This window comes from Lissotriton vulgaris, chromosome 11, assembly GCF_964263255.1.
Source record: "Lissotriton vulgaris chromosome 11, aLisVul1.2, whole genome shotgun sequence".
NCBI lineage: Eukaryota > Metazoa > Chordata > Amphibia > Caudata > Salamandridae > Lissotriton > Lissotriton vulgaris.
In genome coordinates this window covers 42992143-43007826 of record NC_141699.1, presented here as the reverse complement: position 1 = coordinate 43007826, position 15684 = coordinate 42992143, and the positions used below count along the sequence as shown (strand labels likewise).

Sequence of the window (15684 nt, the reverse complement as noted above, 5' to 3'; positions counted from 1 at the left end):
TAGAGAGCTCCTCTCTGACCATGCAGGCCTAATGATGAGGTGGCCCCAAGCTAAGATTGTGCAGTGCCAATAGTGAGGTAAGGTCTCACTCGTACGGCTGCAGTGTTGCTGGGGGGCCCAACTCTCTACCTTAGAATCCCTCATTCCTTCCCTCGCCTTCTGAGCTTCAGTCCCAGTGAAGAGATTGGTGTTTTCTGGTCCTCAGATTCTCCTGTGCAGCCAGCTAGCAGATGGAGCCCTTCTCCCTGTGCAGGGCCTCAAGCACCCATGCAGGCCAGCTAGCGTACAGTGCCCTTCTCCTTGTGCACTGGCTCATGCACTTCCACAGTCCAGCCAGCGGACAGCGCTCTTCTCCTTGTGCAATATCTCACACAAGACGGCACCCATCTTTTTGTGCTGTATCTCATGCACCCTTGCAGCTCAGCCGGAGGACTGCGTCCTTCTCCTTATGCAGTATCTCATGAACGCCTGTGAGTTCTCGTGAAATGCAAACATGCGCAAGACCTTCGCCAGTATCGCATCCTTCGTAGCACACAAGCTGTGTGCCTGGTTCTTTTAGTTGGCACAGGCTCTCGAGGCCTCTCCAGCCTCATGAATGTGTCCCATGCAGTACCTCATTGATGTCCGGTCAGATCTCATGATGTCTTTTTAACACAAATTGTGTTCCTGTTCCTTCTTTCTGGATCTCACAAGTTCTGAAGGCATTTCCAGTCTCAGGTGTACCTTGTGGCCGCAGTATGTGAATGATGGGACAGTGTTATGCCTGGGACACTCAGGGTGTTGTGAAGAATGCACACGGTATGTGAATGATGGGACAGTGTTATGCCTGGGACACTCAGGGTGTTGTGAAGAATGCCCACGGTATGTGAATGATGGGACAGTGTTATGACTGGGACACTCAGGGTGTTGTGAAGAATGCCCACGGTATGTGAATGATGGGACAGTGTTATGCCTGGGACACTCAGGGTGTTGTGAAGAATGCCCACGGTATGTGAATGATGGGACAGTGTTATGACTGGGACACTCAGGGTGTTGTGAAGAATGCCCACGGTATGTGAATGATGGGACAGTGTTATGACTGGGACACTCGGGGTGTTGTGAAGAATGCCCACGGTATGTGAATGATGGGACAGTGTTATGCCTGGGACACTCAGGGTGTTGTGAAGAATGCCCACGGTATGTGAATGATGGGACAGTGTTATGCCTGGGACACTCAGGGTGTTGTGAAGAATGCCCACGGTATGTGAATGATGGGACAGTGTTATGCCTGGGACACTCAGGGTGTTGTGAAGAATGCCCACGGTATGTGAATGATGGGACAGTGTTATGCCTGGGACACTCGGGTGTTGTGAAGAATGCCCACAATCTATGACGTGCGGGCCGCTGTTCTACCATAGGACGGCACAGTGTTGTTAAGAAGGCCCCACATATCCCAGTGTGTTTGTATTCTGGCGAATGACTAACACCTCCCAGTGCTACACGTGGCAGCTGCCACGACCTCCCCTGGTCTCACTCCCGCCTGTGATTGACTGATCCTCTGCAGTCTCCTTCAGTGATAGGTGGATACATGGACCGGGCCAGTATTGGCTACACTCATGGGTCAGATCAGGATATCTCCTTCCTTACCCCCTGTAAAAGCTGCTGGATGTGACTTGGCCACACCCCTGACTCATAGATGCACCAGGGCTCGCGACACTCATTCGTACCTGGAAGCGTCCGCTTGCATCAGCGTTCACTCCTTTTCTGCTAGTCTGTTTGGTGGGTGAATCGTACTATGCTAGCGGTTTTTTAATCATACTTTCTACATTTTTCAGGATTGCCGGATTTAAAGAAAGTGGTGGTGGTTCCGTACGTGTCCCAGAAGGAAAGTATCGATATTTCAAAAATTCCAAACAGGTACCTGAATTACATTTTTTTATTTTAAGTTTTGAACCGGTGTGTCCTGGAGATGGAATAGAGGACAAGGAGATTGGTTCCTTTGTTACAGTTAATGTCTACAACCTCTTTTTCTGTATTCAGCACTGCTCTGACTAGAATCAGCTTGCAGCTTGTGTTCTGGCCTCCTAGGTTTACCCTATGTACCTTTGTACATCAAACTTGTGTTCTGGCCTTCTGGGTTCACTATGTGTACCTGTATTTGTAAAATCAGCTTGTGTACCTTCGAGGTCCCCTGTGTGTACCTTTATTTGTATAATCAGTTTGTGTTCTAACCTTCTAGGTCCCCTGTGTGTACCTGTATTTGTATAATCAGCTTGTGTTCTGGCCTTCTAGGTCCCCTGTGTGTACCTGTATTTGTATATTCAGCTTGTGTTCTGGCCTTCTATGTCCTCTGTGTGTACCTGTATTTGTATAATCAGCTTGTGTTCTGGCCTTCTAGGTCCCCTGTGTGTACCTGTATTTGTATAATCAGCTTGTGTACCTTCTATGTCCCCTGTGTGTACCTCTGTTTATATAATCAGCTTGTGTACCTTCTATGTCCCCTGTGTGTGCCTCTGTTTATATAATCAGCTTGTGTTCTGGCCTTCTATGTCCTCTGTGTGTACCTGTATTTGTATAATCAGCTTGTGTTCTGGCCTTCTAGGTCCCCTGTGTGTACCTATATTTGTATAATCAGCTTGTGTACCTTCTATGTCCCCTGTGTGTACCTCTGTTTATATAATCAGCTTGTGTACCTTCTATGTCCCCTGTGTGTACCTCTGTTTATATAATCAGCTTGTGTACCTTCTATGTCCCCTGTGTGTGCCTCTGTTTATATAATCAGCTTGTGTTCTGGCCTTCTATGTCCCCTGTGTGTACCTTTGTTTATATAATCAGCTTGTGTACCTTCTATGTCCCCTGTGTGTACCTCTGTTTATATAATCAGCTTGTGTACCTTCTATGTCCCCTGTGTGTGCCTCTGTTTATATAATCAGCTTGTGTTCTGGCCTTCTATGTCCTCTGTGTGTACCTGTATTTGTATAGTCAGCTTGTGTTCTGGCCTTCTAGGTCCCCTGTGTGTACCTGTATTTGTATAATCAGCTTGTGTACCTTCTATATCCCCTGTGTGTACCTCTGTTTATATAATCAGCTTGTGTACCTTCTATGTCCCCTGTGTGTACCTCTGTTTATATAATCAGCTTGTGTAGCTTCTATGTCCCCTGTGTGTGCCTCTGTTTATATAATCAGCTTGTGTTCTGGCCTTCTATGTCCCCTGTGTGTACCTTTGTTTATATAATCAGCTTGTGTACCTTCTCTGTCCCCTGTGTGTACCTCTGTTTATATAATCAGCTTGTGTACCTTCTATGTCCCCTGTGTGTGCCTCTGTTTATATAATCAGCTTGTGTTCTGGCCTTCTAGGTCCCCTGTGTGTACCTGTATTTGTATAATCAGCTTGTGTACCTTCTATGTCCCCTGTGTGTACCTCTGTTTATATAATCAGCTTGTGTACCTTCTATGTCCCCTGTGTGTGCCTCTGTTTATATAATCAGCTTGTGTTCTGGCCTTCTAGGTCCCCTGTGTGTACCTGTATTTGTATAATCAGCTTGTGTACCTTCTATGTCCCCTGTGTGTACCTCTGTTTATATAATCAGCTTGTGTACCTTCTATGTCCCCTGTGTGTGCCTCTGTTTATATAATCAGCTTGCGTTCTGACCTTCTATGTCCCCTGTGTGTACCTCTCTTTATAGAATCAGCTTGTGTTCTGGCCTTCTAGGTCCCCTGTGTGTACCTGTATTTGTATAGCACACACCTAGCTGTAGTCCTGCAGAGTGGTGTGCATTGGTTCCTATTGTGTGGGCAGGTGGTGCTTTCTGAAGAGACAGACCTTGGTCTTCCAGTTTCATTTGTAATTGCAGAATGGAGCAGCCAGTCTGATGGGTGCACATTACTTGAGAATGTCCTGGGTGTAGTTTGCAGAGTTTTGCTATTCGGAGCTCCGCCAAGTTGCAAAAACCCTGCGAAGTTCGTGCTAGTGGCGAAGTGCGGTGCAAACTGAAGTTTGTGCTGGCATTCCTGCTGCTTGGGTAGAAATTCCACTCGAGCGGCAGCTAACGCTCGCAAACTTAATGTTTGCGAACCTACCGTTCGCGATCGCAAGTGGGGAAAAACTCCACTGCACATCGTAAAGCGGAGTTTTCTACACTCTGCGAGCTCCGCGGATAGCAGAAAACTCTGCAAACTCCGCGAACGGAGTGAAGTTCACCACCTAGACCTACTTGAGATGTACTGGAAGTGCCTAGATAGGCCTCATCAATGCCCATTACTTGAGATATCCTGAACACCCCATTTATATTCTCCTGTCTGACTTTAAAAAAAATTCCTTCCCACCTTATCCAAAGTCACATCCTGGAACTGTCCATTTTAATTGTAACAAAGCACTGGGTTGTGTCGACACCCCAGGCCATCACAACGAAAGAAACAGCCTCATTTCCTGTAGTCATCAGAAGAGCAGCTGAAGTTGACTCCTGTTGAGCTGAAAACCAACGTCCTTATGGTGGACTTGGTCTGCGCCCTTGCGGCCTTTCAATGCCTCCCGGACTGGCACACTCGAGGGCTTGAGAGAAAGATAGCACAACTCCTCAGACCTGCTCCGGGTGACCCTGCTTTCCTGACGCAACACCGTGCTCTTGCAGGCCTCGTAGTTCAGACATCTACTGGCGGGACCAGTCCAAACTCATTCCTTGCGACCTCCCCCAGACACAGAGTCAAAGAAAATGGAGACATTTGAGAAACAACTGTTCACCTCAGATAGCCACGCCCTTCAGTCACTCAGCAGCAGCTTCCTGCTGGGTAGGTACGTCCCGGCATGATGGGACATGGTCACAGAGATCTTGGCGGCAGTCCAGGAGAAATTCTGTGCCAACCTGGGGCAAACTTTCCAGGATGGCCTGGATGAGCCCAAACACCTTGTAAGATCAGATCTTGACATTACTGACTGCTTCGGCAGAGCAGATGGGGCTAGTGTGGTACCCGGGCACAGAGTTCTCCGGTGATGTTTAGGCGTCACTCATGGATATTCCTTTTTTTTTTATTATTATTTATTTATTTATCGTGAAAGTAGCACATTACAAAGTTCAAATAGCCATTCGCCTACATCCCTTCTCGGGCCGGCAGTGGGCCGTCTCATCATATCCATGAAACATAGGTATAACACATGGAAAACGAAGGGTTCAATTTCAAGTCGACAAAGCAGTCAGGCCGAAGTAGGGCTCCTTCTGTAGGTCCATACCATCGATGTTGCGATGTGCACTGTATGTATAAGGACGAATCTGTACATTTTTTAACATTTTCTCCCAACCTGATCCCCACCCCATGTACCCCATCCCCCCTCAACTGGTCCCCAGACTGTGCTCTTCGTGTAAATTAGCGTGCGCCCCGTTGGTGTGTTGTGGCTTGTGCTGCATGCTACTCCCTTATGTTCCAGGGGATCCCTCCCATGTTCACACAATTCCAGGGATGTGGTAACTCCTACTGCCCAATGTCAGTCTGTTGTGCGAGGGACAGCCCTGTCTGCTTCACCCAGGCTCCAAGAGCGAGTCACCCCCCTGTTCCTCCCCCTCCCCCTCTACTAGTTCATCCTCGTCTATCCTGGAAGTTAGGTAGGTCTGGTACAACCCCCAGAAGTTCTTGGGTCGACTTCGGGGCGGAAGAAGCTCACTATATGACTCCGCTTGAGTGTTACAGTACGTCATGTCGCTGGCCCATCGTTTCAGTGTAGGTAGTGGGCCCCTCATCCAGCATAATGCGACTACTCGTTTTGCGAGGAGCATGCCCATGCTTACGAGCTTTCTCACTGAGGCGGGCACCATCCTAGTGTAGCCCAGTAAAGCGAGGGCTGGGTCCAACACCAAGTCCAACTCCACGATAGTGCTCATTTCAGCAAATACGCTGGTCCAGAACCTCTGAACTCCCGGGCACATCCAGGCTAAATGTAGGAAGTCCGCAACCTGGGCGTGACATCTCTCACAGTGTGGCGTGTCACGGAGGCCATACCTGTGCAGCCGTTCCGGCGTATGGTACACGCGTTGTAAAAATTTAAAGTGGACCAAGCGGTGCCTCCCGTTCAGTGAAATTCGCCTGGAGGCCGCACAGCAATATGCCCACATACTGTCATCAGTATGGGTGTCTAAGTCGGTCTGCCAGGCTAAGCGCGCCCTCGTGTAGAGCAGTGCCGTGTGTTCATGTCCTATCTTATAAAGCTTAGAAATCAGCTTCTTCGGTGTCTCAGTGTCTATGACGTATACAAGTTCCGGGACGTCAGGGGGTTCTTCCATGTCGGGGCCTAGCAGATCTAGCAGGGCACTGCGTACCCTATGGTACTGGAAGCGCTGAAGTAATGAGGGGCGATCCCTCCCTTGTGACAGCTGTTCCCACGTCTTCACCCTCCCTTGCACGAATAGGTCCCCCAGGGTGCGTGCGCCCAACTCGCTGAGGGCCCTGTGTACACCTGGTTCAGTCAATGTGGGGAGCCAAAGCGCCCAATGTATCGGCATGTTGGGTGCATACATCAGTTCTTTATTTTGCCTCTGCAATATGGAATGCCAGGCGTGGTTAGTGGACAGGAGAGAGTCCAGCGTTCCTACTCTACGGTCCTTAGGGCCACAGATGATCGCTGGGAGCGGGGTGGGGTCTGCGAACAGCCTTTCCAGGATCACATGCGGGATGTCTTGATTGCCATGAATCCAAGTGTGGAGGTGTGAGGCCTGCGCTATCCTATAATAGCGCTCCAGATCTGGTGCAGCCAGTTCCCCTTGCTCGTATGGCAACTGAAGCACCTTCCATTGCACTCTAGGTTGTTTTCTAGCCCATGCCAGTCTCACTAGGAGTTTGTTTATGGTTGTGAAGAAAGCTTTCGAGAGGACAATCGGGAGATTATTGAAAAGAAACAGAAACCTCGGGAGAATAACCATTTTCTTCATAGCAATTCTTCCCATCAGAGACAGCGGGAGCTTAATCCAGAGCTCAACGTCATCCGCGAGTTTGCTATAGGCAACCCCGTAGTTTTCCCTCAGCATAATGTCAGGATCCGTGTGGAGCATTATGCCCAAGTACCTTATCGGTTCTGTGGACCACTGGAGTGGGTATTCCATCTCGAAAGGTTCGGTGATTGGGGTCAGTGGAAAAGCCACTGACTTTGACCAGTTAACTTTCAGTCCAGAGAGTGCTCCAAACCTCACAACTTCCCTCAAGACCGATGAGAGATTATTGACCGGGTCTCTGACGTATAGCAGGGTGTCATCCGCATACGTGGATATACCGATCTTGTAGGTGGGGTAGTTGATGGCTTCATAAGAGTGGTATTCCCGAATCGCACTTGCCAGCGGCTCTGCCACCAGTGCGTAGAGTAGCGGGGAGAGGGGGCACCCCTGCCTCGTGCCTCTGCTGATGGCAATCGGCTCCGAGACCGCATCCCCCAGTCTAACTCTCGCTGTGGCTTTATAGTAAAGCGCGCCCAGGAGTTGGAGGAAAAGTTCTCCCAGTCCTAACTTCTTCAGTACTTTGCGCATGAAAGGCCACTCTACGGAGTCAAACGCCTTCTCCATGTCTAGGAAGACCGCAACGGCCTTGGTGTCATGTTTGGTGTGCTGCATGGCTCCCATGACCGTGCGGATGTTGTAAGTGAGGTTCCTAGCCGGGATAAATCCTGCCTACTCCGGGGCCACCAACTCAGGTGCCACGAGCGCCAGCCTGGTCGCCAGGACCTTCGCATAAAGTTTAGCGTCTACGTTTAGAAGTGACAATGGGCGGTACGATCCTGGAAGGTCATGGGGCTTGCCTGGTTTCAATATTGTGACAATGAGTGCCTCTCTCATAGAGGGCGGCATAACGCCGTGCTCACATATTTCGTCAAAGAGGGTGGAGAGGTAAGGTAACAGCTTGTCTTTGTACGCCTTGTAAAAGGCCACAGTTAACCCATCAATCCCGGGCGCGCTTTCCGATCTCATGACGTCTAGCGCGTCTGATATCTCCTCACGGAGTATAGGGGCCATCAGGAATTCCCTCTGCCAGTTCTCGAGGAATGGCATCTTGATATAGCTTAGGTAGTTGTCAATTTGGTCCTCTACCCCTGAAATCTTGTTGGTGTATAGTTCCTCGTAGAATCTCTTAAATTCCGCTAGTATGTCTTCCTCCGTTGTTAGCATCGCCCCCCCTGAAGTTTGCAGTTCTGTGACTACCTGCCTTCGCCTGGAGCCCTTCATTATCCTGGCTAGTAGCAAACCTGGGCGGTCTCCCTCTCCATACGTGCGCGCTGTCGCATATTTTCCTAGATGTCTGACCTCCCTGTCTGCCTCCTCATGGAACTCTTTCAGTAGTTCCTGCAAGGTCCCATCCCCTGGCGGGGTTGGGTCTATCAGCTGGCGTCGTTCAAAGTCTGCTATCTGCCCCTCCAGATACTTCAGTCTGTTTCTAATGGCTTTCAGGACACCAGAGTGTTTCGCCATGACCATCCCCCTGACGTAGACCTTAAATGCCTCCCATATCGTCCCGAAGCTGCCCACTGTGCCTAAGTTAGTAGCGAAGAAGGTGTCTATGTCCTCCCCCAGGTCGGCCCTAAACGACTCATCCAACAAGGAATATGGTGGGAAACGCCACGTGAACTGGGGTATTCTCTGCTTGGGGGTGTTCAGTACCAACAATACAGGGGAGTGGTCCGATAATGTCCGGGGAAGCACCCTGCAGCCCCTCACCGTGGAGAGTAGTGTGAGTGTGGACAACCAGTAATCTATCCTGGTGTGGATGTTGTGGTACGCCGAGTAGTGTGTGTATCCCGCCCTAGCGCTGTGTCTTTCCCTCCAAACATCTACCAGTCCCAGTCTCATCATTTCTGCTTGCATTTGTTGCGCGGCTGCCGCAGGGCGCCGGGGGGGGCCCGCCGACCTATCTAGCTCTGGGCTAAAAGTGAAGTTGAAGTCTCCCCCCCAAAGCATTCTATCTGTGGGCCACTCAGCACAATGTCCCGCTACTGCCTCGTAGAAGTCAGGGGAGTCGTAATTCGGGCCATAGACGTTCATGACCAGAAGGTTGTGCCCCTTGCCTGTGCATTTACTCAATACAAATCTTCCTTCCGGATCTGCCTTCAACAGTGTAAGGGATAATTTGGATTTCGGGTTGACCCATGTGAGAACACCCCTTGCGTGTGTGGTGAAGCCTGCGTAAGTGGAGTTTCCCTGAAGCCCCCTATGCGTGAGCATCTTGCTGGTGTTGGGTAAGTGAGTTTCTTGCAGCAGCGCCAGGTCTATGTGATGCCTTTGAAGATAGTGTAGCACCTTGCGGAGTTTGCGATAGTCATTTAATCCCCTTACGTTCCAAGTAATAGCCTTGAAGGTCTCTGTATCACTCAGTAAATCTTCGTGTGTTGCATCAGCCATTGGCAGTGAAACAGTACCTCATTTGTATTGCAGTTACAAGTAACACCATCTTCCGTAAGCAGCATCTGCCAATCACCCCTGCGGAATGTAACATTTAAGAGCACATTTTGGACCCCCCCCCCCGAACATCCCTGAACCCAGAACCCCCAACTCTTCCCACCTCCCCCAGTCAACCAACCCCAACCTGGTGTGACCGAATCCCCTGCGTCCCTCCCCCCCACCCATCTTCAATCCCATTCAACACTTCCCCAAACAGGCTCAATACGAGCCGTAACCGCTGTAAGCGCTAGGGCAGAGGTAGCCTACTCAGTCCTTTTGTCATCCTCCGCCCTTTCGGGACCTCCGTGCAATGTCTATAAGCTGCCCCTTCGCCAGCGCCCCCATATGCGAGTGCAGCAGTAAGTTGTAAGCACAGTAGTCTACCAACATGTTTGGGCCTACCCCCCCCCCCCCCCCGACCCCAACCTCTCTGTTCATTTCTCGTGCCGGGCCCCCGCAAGACCTCCCCTGCTTAGAATAACTACAGTAGAGACTGCGCAGCCCCACACTGGAACCATTGCAAACCGTGCAGATCTCACCCACAGTATCGCGTACAGTAGTCCGGCAGCTGCAGTGACTTGCTCCGTGTGGGCGCTTCCCGGACAGTCAAGTGGAGGGTATCTTGAGCGCAGAAGCAGCTGAGCCTCCGTTGTGTGTCACTGCACTCCCCTTCTCCTCAGTCCTGATCCTCAAGGTCCTCTTCGCCAGTACGCTCCGCTGCACGCGCCGTCGGGCTCCCCCGGTTCTCCTTGATCCACAGCTTCAACGATTTTTGCAGTTCTTTGGGATCTGTGAAAAAGTGCGAATGCCCTTGTCTGTTGATGCGCAGCCTTGCCGGGTACAACATGGCGTAGTCCAATCCCAGGTCTCTAAGTTGTTGTTTGTACGGGACGAACCGTCTCCTCTCCTCCTGTACTTTGGAGGTGAAATCAGGGTACAGTGAGATGTCCATTCCCTCATACTGTAGTTTCCCCTTCTCTCGAGCAGCACGGAGGGCAGTGTCCCTGTCCCTGTAATTTAGCAGTTTCGCTATGATCGGCCTAGGGTTAGCGCCCGGGGGAGGCCTTGGTCCCAGGGTGCGATGGGCACGTTCCATTATAAACATTGGGGAAAAGGCGTCGTCCCCCAATAAAGTCTTTAGGAGCTTCTCAACGAAGAGTTCCATTTTACCCGTTTGGGTCGACTCCGCCACTCCCGTAATGCGGATGTTGGATCGCCTGGAACGCGCCTCCAAGTCCTCCGACTTTTCCTGTATTACCTGAAGCAGCCTCCCAAATTGTTTGCGGTCGGCGTCCCATTCTGTTTGCGCCTCCTCCGCCTCTGTCAATCTGCGCTCCGCCATATCCAGCCGTTCCGCATGCTTGTCCACTCTTTCTGTCATCCGGTCCATTCGATACGCCAGCGCGTCAATCTTGGTGCCAATGGCCGACATACCCTCCTGCAGGCCTTTCTCCATGGTAGTAAGCATCCCTTTTATTTCCGCACATAGTGAGGAACCCGGGTCACCAGTAGCTCCAGGGGACTGGGCAGCCGGTTGTTCTGGCTCCTTCTGTCTACGTTGGTCGAACGTGAGTTTCGTCTGCGTTCTGTCCCCCTTGCCCATCGTTTCGTTTGCTGGGGAGGCAGGGGACCTCGAGTCCAAGAGTATGATAGTCTTTCAATGCTCAGCGTGCGTCCCCTCTCTGTGCGCAAGCCGTTACAGGGGGTCCGCTGACCAGTCTGCACAGTTCATATGTCCTGGCGGACTCGGTGAGGCCTGCAGGCCTAGATGTCTGTCCGCCGATATCCCCTTCTCCAGTCTCACCAGGACCGCCCAAGGCCGCTTCGGTGCGCCGCTCTTGTGGTGGGGGTCCTCAGTTCTCAATCAGCCTTTCTCTCCCCAATCCTTGCTTCGCGTCCCCGAAGTACCGGGGGGGCCTATTAGTTAGAGGGTAGTGGTGCGTGTACCTTTACGGGGTTGTGCCGGTGCCACGTGGGCTCCACTGGCTCCGCAGTAGAGATGGCGTCTCTTTCACGTCCCCTCTGCTTCTCCTGGCGCCCCCAAAGTCTTTTCTAGGCCCCCTCGGATGTGGTTCCAGCGTATGGGGGAACCGTGAGGACCGCCTTCATCGGGTCCCGTTCGGCTCCGGGACGTCCGCGTTGCTCGGCCGCACGTCGGGTGACGCAACTCGGCTCCGTGGTTCAGGAAAGGCCGGGGATCCCGGCCTGGTCCGGCGCTCTCCGAGCGGACGTGCAAAAGGAGGTTTCCCGTGCCCGCTCCTCGCCCAAATTACTGTCGGAGGTCTGTCAGGGGTAGGGGAGTCAGCCCCAGCCGGTATCGCTCGGTGTTCGCCGCTAAGAGAGGATTTTTGCCGGATATTTGTTGGTGCTAGCTCGGAGCTTCGCTCTTACGCGTCCGCCATAGACGCCGGCTAGCTCCGCCCTCCATGGATATTCCTTTTGATGGGTCTCGCCTACGTAGTACCACACCGATTCCGCACTAGAGAGAACGATGAAAGCAGAGCCACATCGTTCTCCATCGGTCTCGCCCACAGTTTTGCCCCTTTCGAGCTCTCCCGTGGGGCATTGACAAGGCCTACTGTCCCAGCAATAGCCACGTCAGTCCTTTCGGGTTTGGGTCGAGAATCCAGCAAACAGAGTTCAGGCCCACAGGGGCAGCAAACCTCCCAGACTCCCACCACTCCAGCAGGAGCCTCCAAAGCGCTCTAGTATGCCCTTGGTGGTACACAACCATGTGGGGGAAGAATCCCTCATTTCTTCCAGAGGGGGATCACAATAACATCCGGCAGGTGAGTCCTGCTGATAGGTCAACTGGGCTACGACTCGCCTCATCTTTCCACCCAATTCAGAGCAGCTTTCAAAGGACTACTTGTCCATTTTGCTGCAGAAAGTACAGGTTTGTTTGGCAACGGAAGCCATCGATAGAGTTCCGGTCTCAGAAATAGAAACTGGATGTTACTCACAATATTTCCTAGTTTAAGAGAAACAGCAGAATCCTTCATCCTGTTTTAGATTAATATAACACTTTACATTGCGTTTTTTACACCGCAATGCAGTCACAATGTGGTTGTTACAACGACCGCTTTGTTACAACGCAGTGCCATTACAACGTAAGTCGTTACAGCGACTTGCGCTAGATGGCGCGCTGGACTTGGGAAGAGTATGATTTTCTATTCCAACTCCAGTGTGTGCAACACAAGGGAAGGTGTTGGAATAGTAGATCATACTGTTCCTTAGTCTAAGTCTATGGTGCTACTGCTCGAAAAGCCAGGTCTTGAGGAGTTTTCTGAAGGTCAGCAGGTCTTGGGTCTGCCGTAGGTGGATGGGGAGGGTGTTCCAGGTTTTGGTTGCAAGGCGGGAAAACAATCTGCTGCCGGAGATCGGTCTTCGGTGGCGAGGGCGAGGTCGGCGGACCGGAGCTGGCGGGTGAGGGTGTAGAAGCTGAGTCATCTGTTGAGGTACTTTGGTCCAGTGTTGTGGAGTGCCTTGTGTGTGTGGGTGAGGAGCTTGAAGGTTAGCCTCTTGTTGACCGAGAGCCAGTGCAGGTCTCTCAGGTGGGGTGTGATGTGGCTGCGGCGAGGGATGCCGAGGATCAGGCGTGCAGAGGCGTTCTGGATGCGTTGGAGCCTTGTCAGGAGTTTGGCTGAGGCTCCTGCGTAGAGGGCGTTTCCGTAGTCCAACCTGCTGCTGACGAGGACCTGGGTGACGGTTCTTCTCGTTTCAGTGGGGATCTACTTGTAGATCCTGCGGAGCATGCGGAGGGTGTTGAAGCAGGAGGAGGAGACGGCGTTGACCTGTTTAGTCATGGAGAGGGTGGAGTCGAGGATGACCCCTAGGGTGTGTGAGTGGTCAGTGGGTGTTGGGGTGGTTCCAAGTGCGGTCGGCCACCAGAAGTCGTCCCAGGCCAAAGGGGTGCATCTGAGGATGAGGACCTCCATCTTGTTCGAGTTCAGCTTCAGTCGGCTGTTCCTCATCCATTCAGCGACGGCCTTCATTCCTTCGTGAAGGTTTGTTTTGGTGGTGTGGGGGTCCTTGGTGAGGGAGAGGATCAGCTGGGTGTCATCGGCGTGGGAGATGATGTTGAGGACTTCCGACTGGCGACGTGGGCGAGCGGTGCCATGTAGGTTTTAAACAGAGTTGGGCTGAGGGATGAGCCCTGGGGTACGCCGCAGATGATCTCGGTGGCTTCGGAGCGGAAGGGGGGAAGGCGGACGCTCTGTGTTCTGAGGAGCAGAAGAAGGTGGTCCAGTCCAGGGCCTTCTCTTAGATCCCGGCGTTGTGGAGGCGTGCACGTAGTGTGTGGTGGCAGGCCCTGTCGAAGAGGGCTGACAGGTCCAGGACAATCAGGGCCGCCGTTTCTCCGTTTTCCATCAGGGACTTTATGTCATCAGTGGCGGCGAGGAGGGCAGTCTCTGTGCTGTGTTTGCTGCGGAACCCGGACTGGGAAGGGTCCAGGATGTTGTTCTCCTCGAGGTTGCGGGTCAGTTGTTCGTTGACGGTCTTCTCAATGACCTTTGCCGGGAACAGGAGCAGGGAGATGGGCCGGAAGTTCTTGAAGTCCTTGGGGTCCGCCTTGGGTTTCTTAAATAAGGTGTTGATCTCGGCGTGATTCCAGCTCTCCCGGAAGGTTGCTATCTCAAAGGAGGTGTTGATGACTTTTCGGAGATGGGTTGCTATCTCAAAGGAGGTGCTGCTGGCTTTGATGAAGATGTGGTGCGGGCAGGGGTCTGACAGAGATCCAGAGTGGATGGTGTTCATGATCTTGATGGTGTCGTCGTCGTTGATGTTGGTCCAGGAGAGCAGGTGGTTGGTGCGGATGGTGACCGTGGGGGCGGAGGTCTCAGTGGTTGTCGGGCGGTCATGGCGTTGAAGCTGTCATGGATGTCTGCGATCTTGCAGTGGAAGAAGATGGCCAGCGAGTCGCACAGGTCTTGCGAAGGTGGGACGCCATTGGTTTTGGAGCTGGGGTCGGAGAGTTCTTTCACGATGTTGAAGAGCTCTTTGCTGTTGTGCGCATTATTGGCTAGGCGGTCTTTGAAGGAGGCCCATTTGCAGGATCTGATGAGGTGATGGTGTCTGCGGGTGGCGTTCTGGTGGGCTGCGTGGCTGTCCGGTGTTCGTTCACGGAGCCAGATCTTCTCCAGCTTTCGGCAGGTTTGCTTGGATTCCCGGAGGTCTTCAGTGAACCAGCTGGCTTTCTTGTTGGAATGACTGTTGGAGGGTTTCTTGAATGGGGCGAGGGTGGTGGCGCAGTCGTTGATCCACTGTCTGAGGTTGCGGGCGGTGGTGTCGGGGACGCTGGGGTCGTTGGGGTCAGCGGGTGGGCTCTGGGCTAGGGTGCTGGTTAGCTGCAACAATGTTCTATGTCCATAAACAAGGTGTCATAAATTCTCATCCACTTTCATAAGAAGCGCAACTCCTTAGAGACTGGGTGATGAATCGCGAGACCCCGCTGAGATCAGAATGCCTACCAGAAGTCCTCAATACTTGGGCAAAGGACCTCAGGAAGACCGAAGGACTCCCCTCAGACTGGGAGTTGAATCAACATCTGCCATCTTTGATCCTCCTCGAGTGGGGTCATTCGACACTGGACTTATTTGCAACACCATTAGACAGAAAAGGCAGATAATTTGCCAGCAGGCAGTGGCATTGAGGGTCGTAGGGAGATGAATTTTCAGTATCATGACAGAAGACTTTGCAAATGGTTTCCACGCCTTTCCCTTGTACCAAGGAATCTTAGGAAAGCCAAGAGTGATCCATTGCTGGAAGATCCTTCCAGCCCCAGCCTGGAATCGCCAGTGTTAGTGTGAGGACTGCCTTCATCCTTCGGACGTGCCTCCCACTCCTCTAAAGATGTGTGATGAACTTCTCTCTCTTCTCTCTCTTCTCTCTCTCTCTCTCCCCCCTCTCTCTCCACTCTCTCTCTCTCCATCCCTCTCTCCTCACCTCTCTCTTCTCTCTCTCTCTCTCTCCCCCCTCTCTCTCTCCACTCTCTCTCTCTCCATCCCTCTCTCTCCTCACCTCTCTCTCTCTTCTCTCTCTCCACCTCCCTCTCCCTCTTTCTCTCTCCCTCTCCCCCTCTCTCTCCCTCTTTCTTGCTCCCCCTTTCTTGCTCCCCCTCTCTTTTCCCTCTCTCTTTCCCTCTCTCTCTCCCTCTTTCTCTATTGTCTCCCTCTCCCTCTCTGCCCCTCTCTCCCCTCGCTCTCTCTCCTCCCCTCTCTCTTCTCTCTCTCCACCTCCCTCTCCCTCTCTCTCTTTCTCTCTCCTTCTCCCCCCTCTCTCCCTCTTTCTTGCTCCC

General features: G+C 52.2%; 1 protein-coding gene across 2 annotated transcripts in view; it reads left to right on the top strand.

Annotated features, from left to right (window-relative positions):
- Window positions 1-15684, top strand: part of AACS (acetoacetyl-CoA synthetase) — a 324332-nt gene that overhangs the window by 205362 nt on the left and 103286 nt on the right. For both annotated transcript variants that reach the window (XM_086942682.1, XM_086942681.1), the window contains one exon: window positions 1815-1896. In XM_086942682.1, the coding sequence (XP_086798808.1) occupies window positions 1815-1896 (82 nt within the window). The remainder of the gene's footprint in view (window positions 1-1814; window positions 1897-15684) is intronic.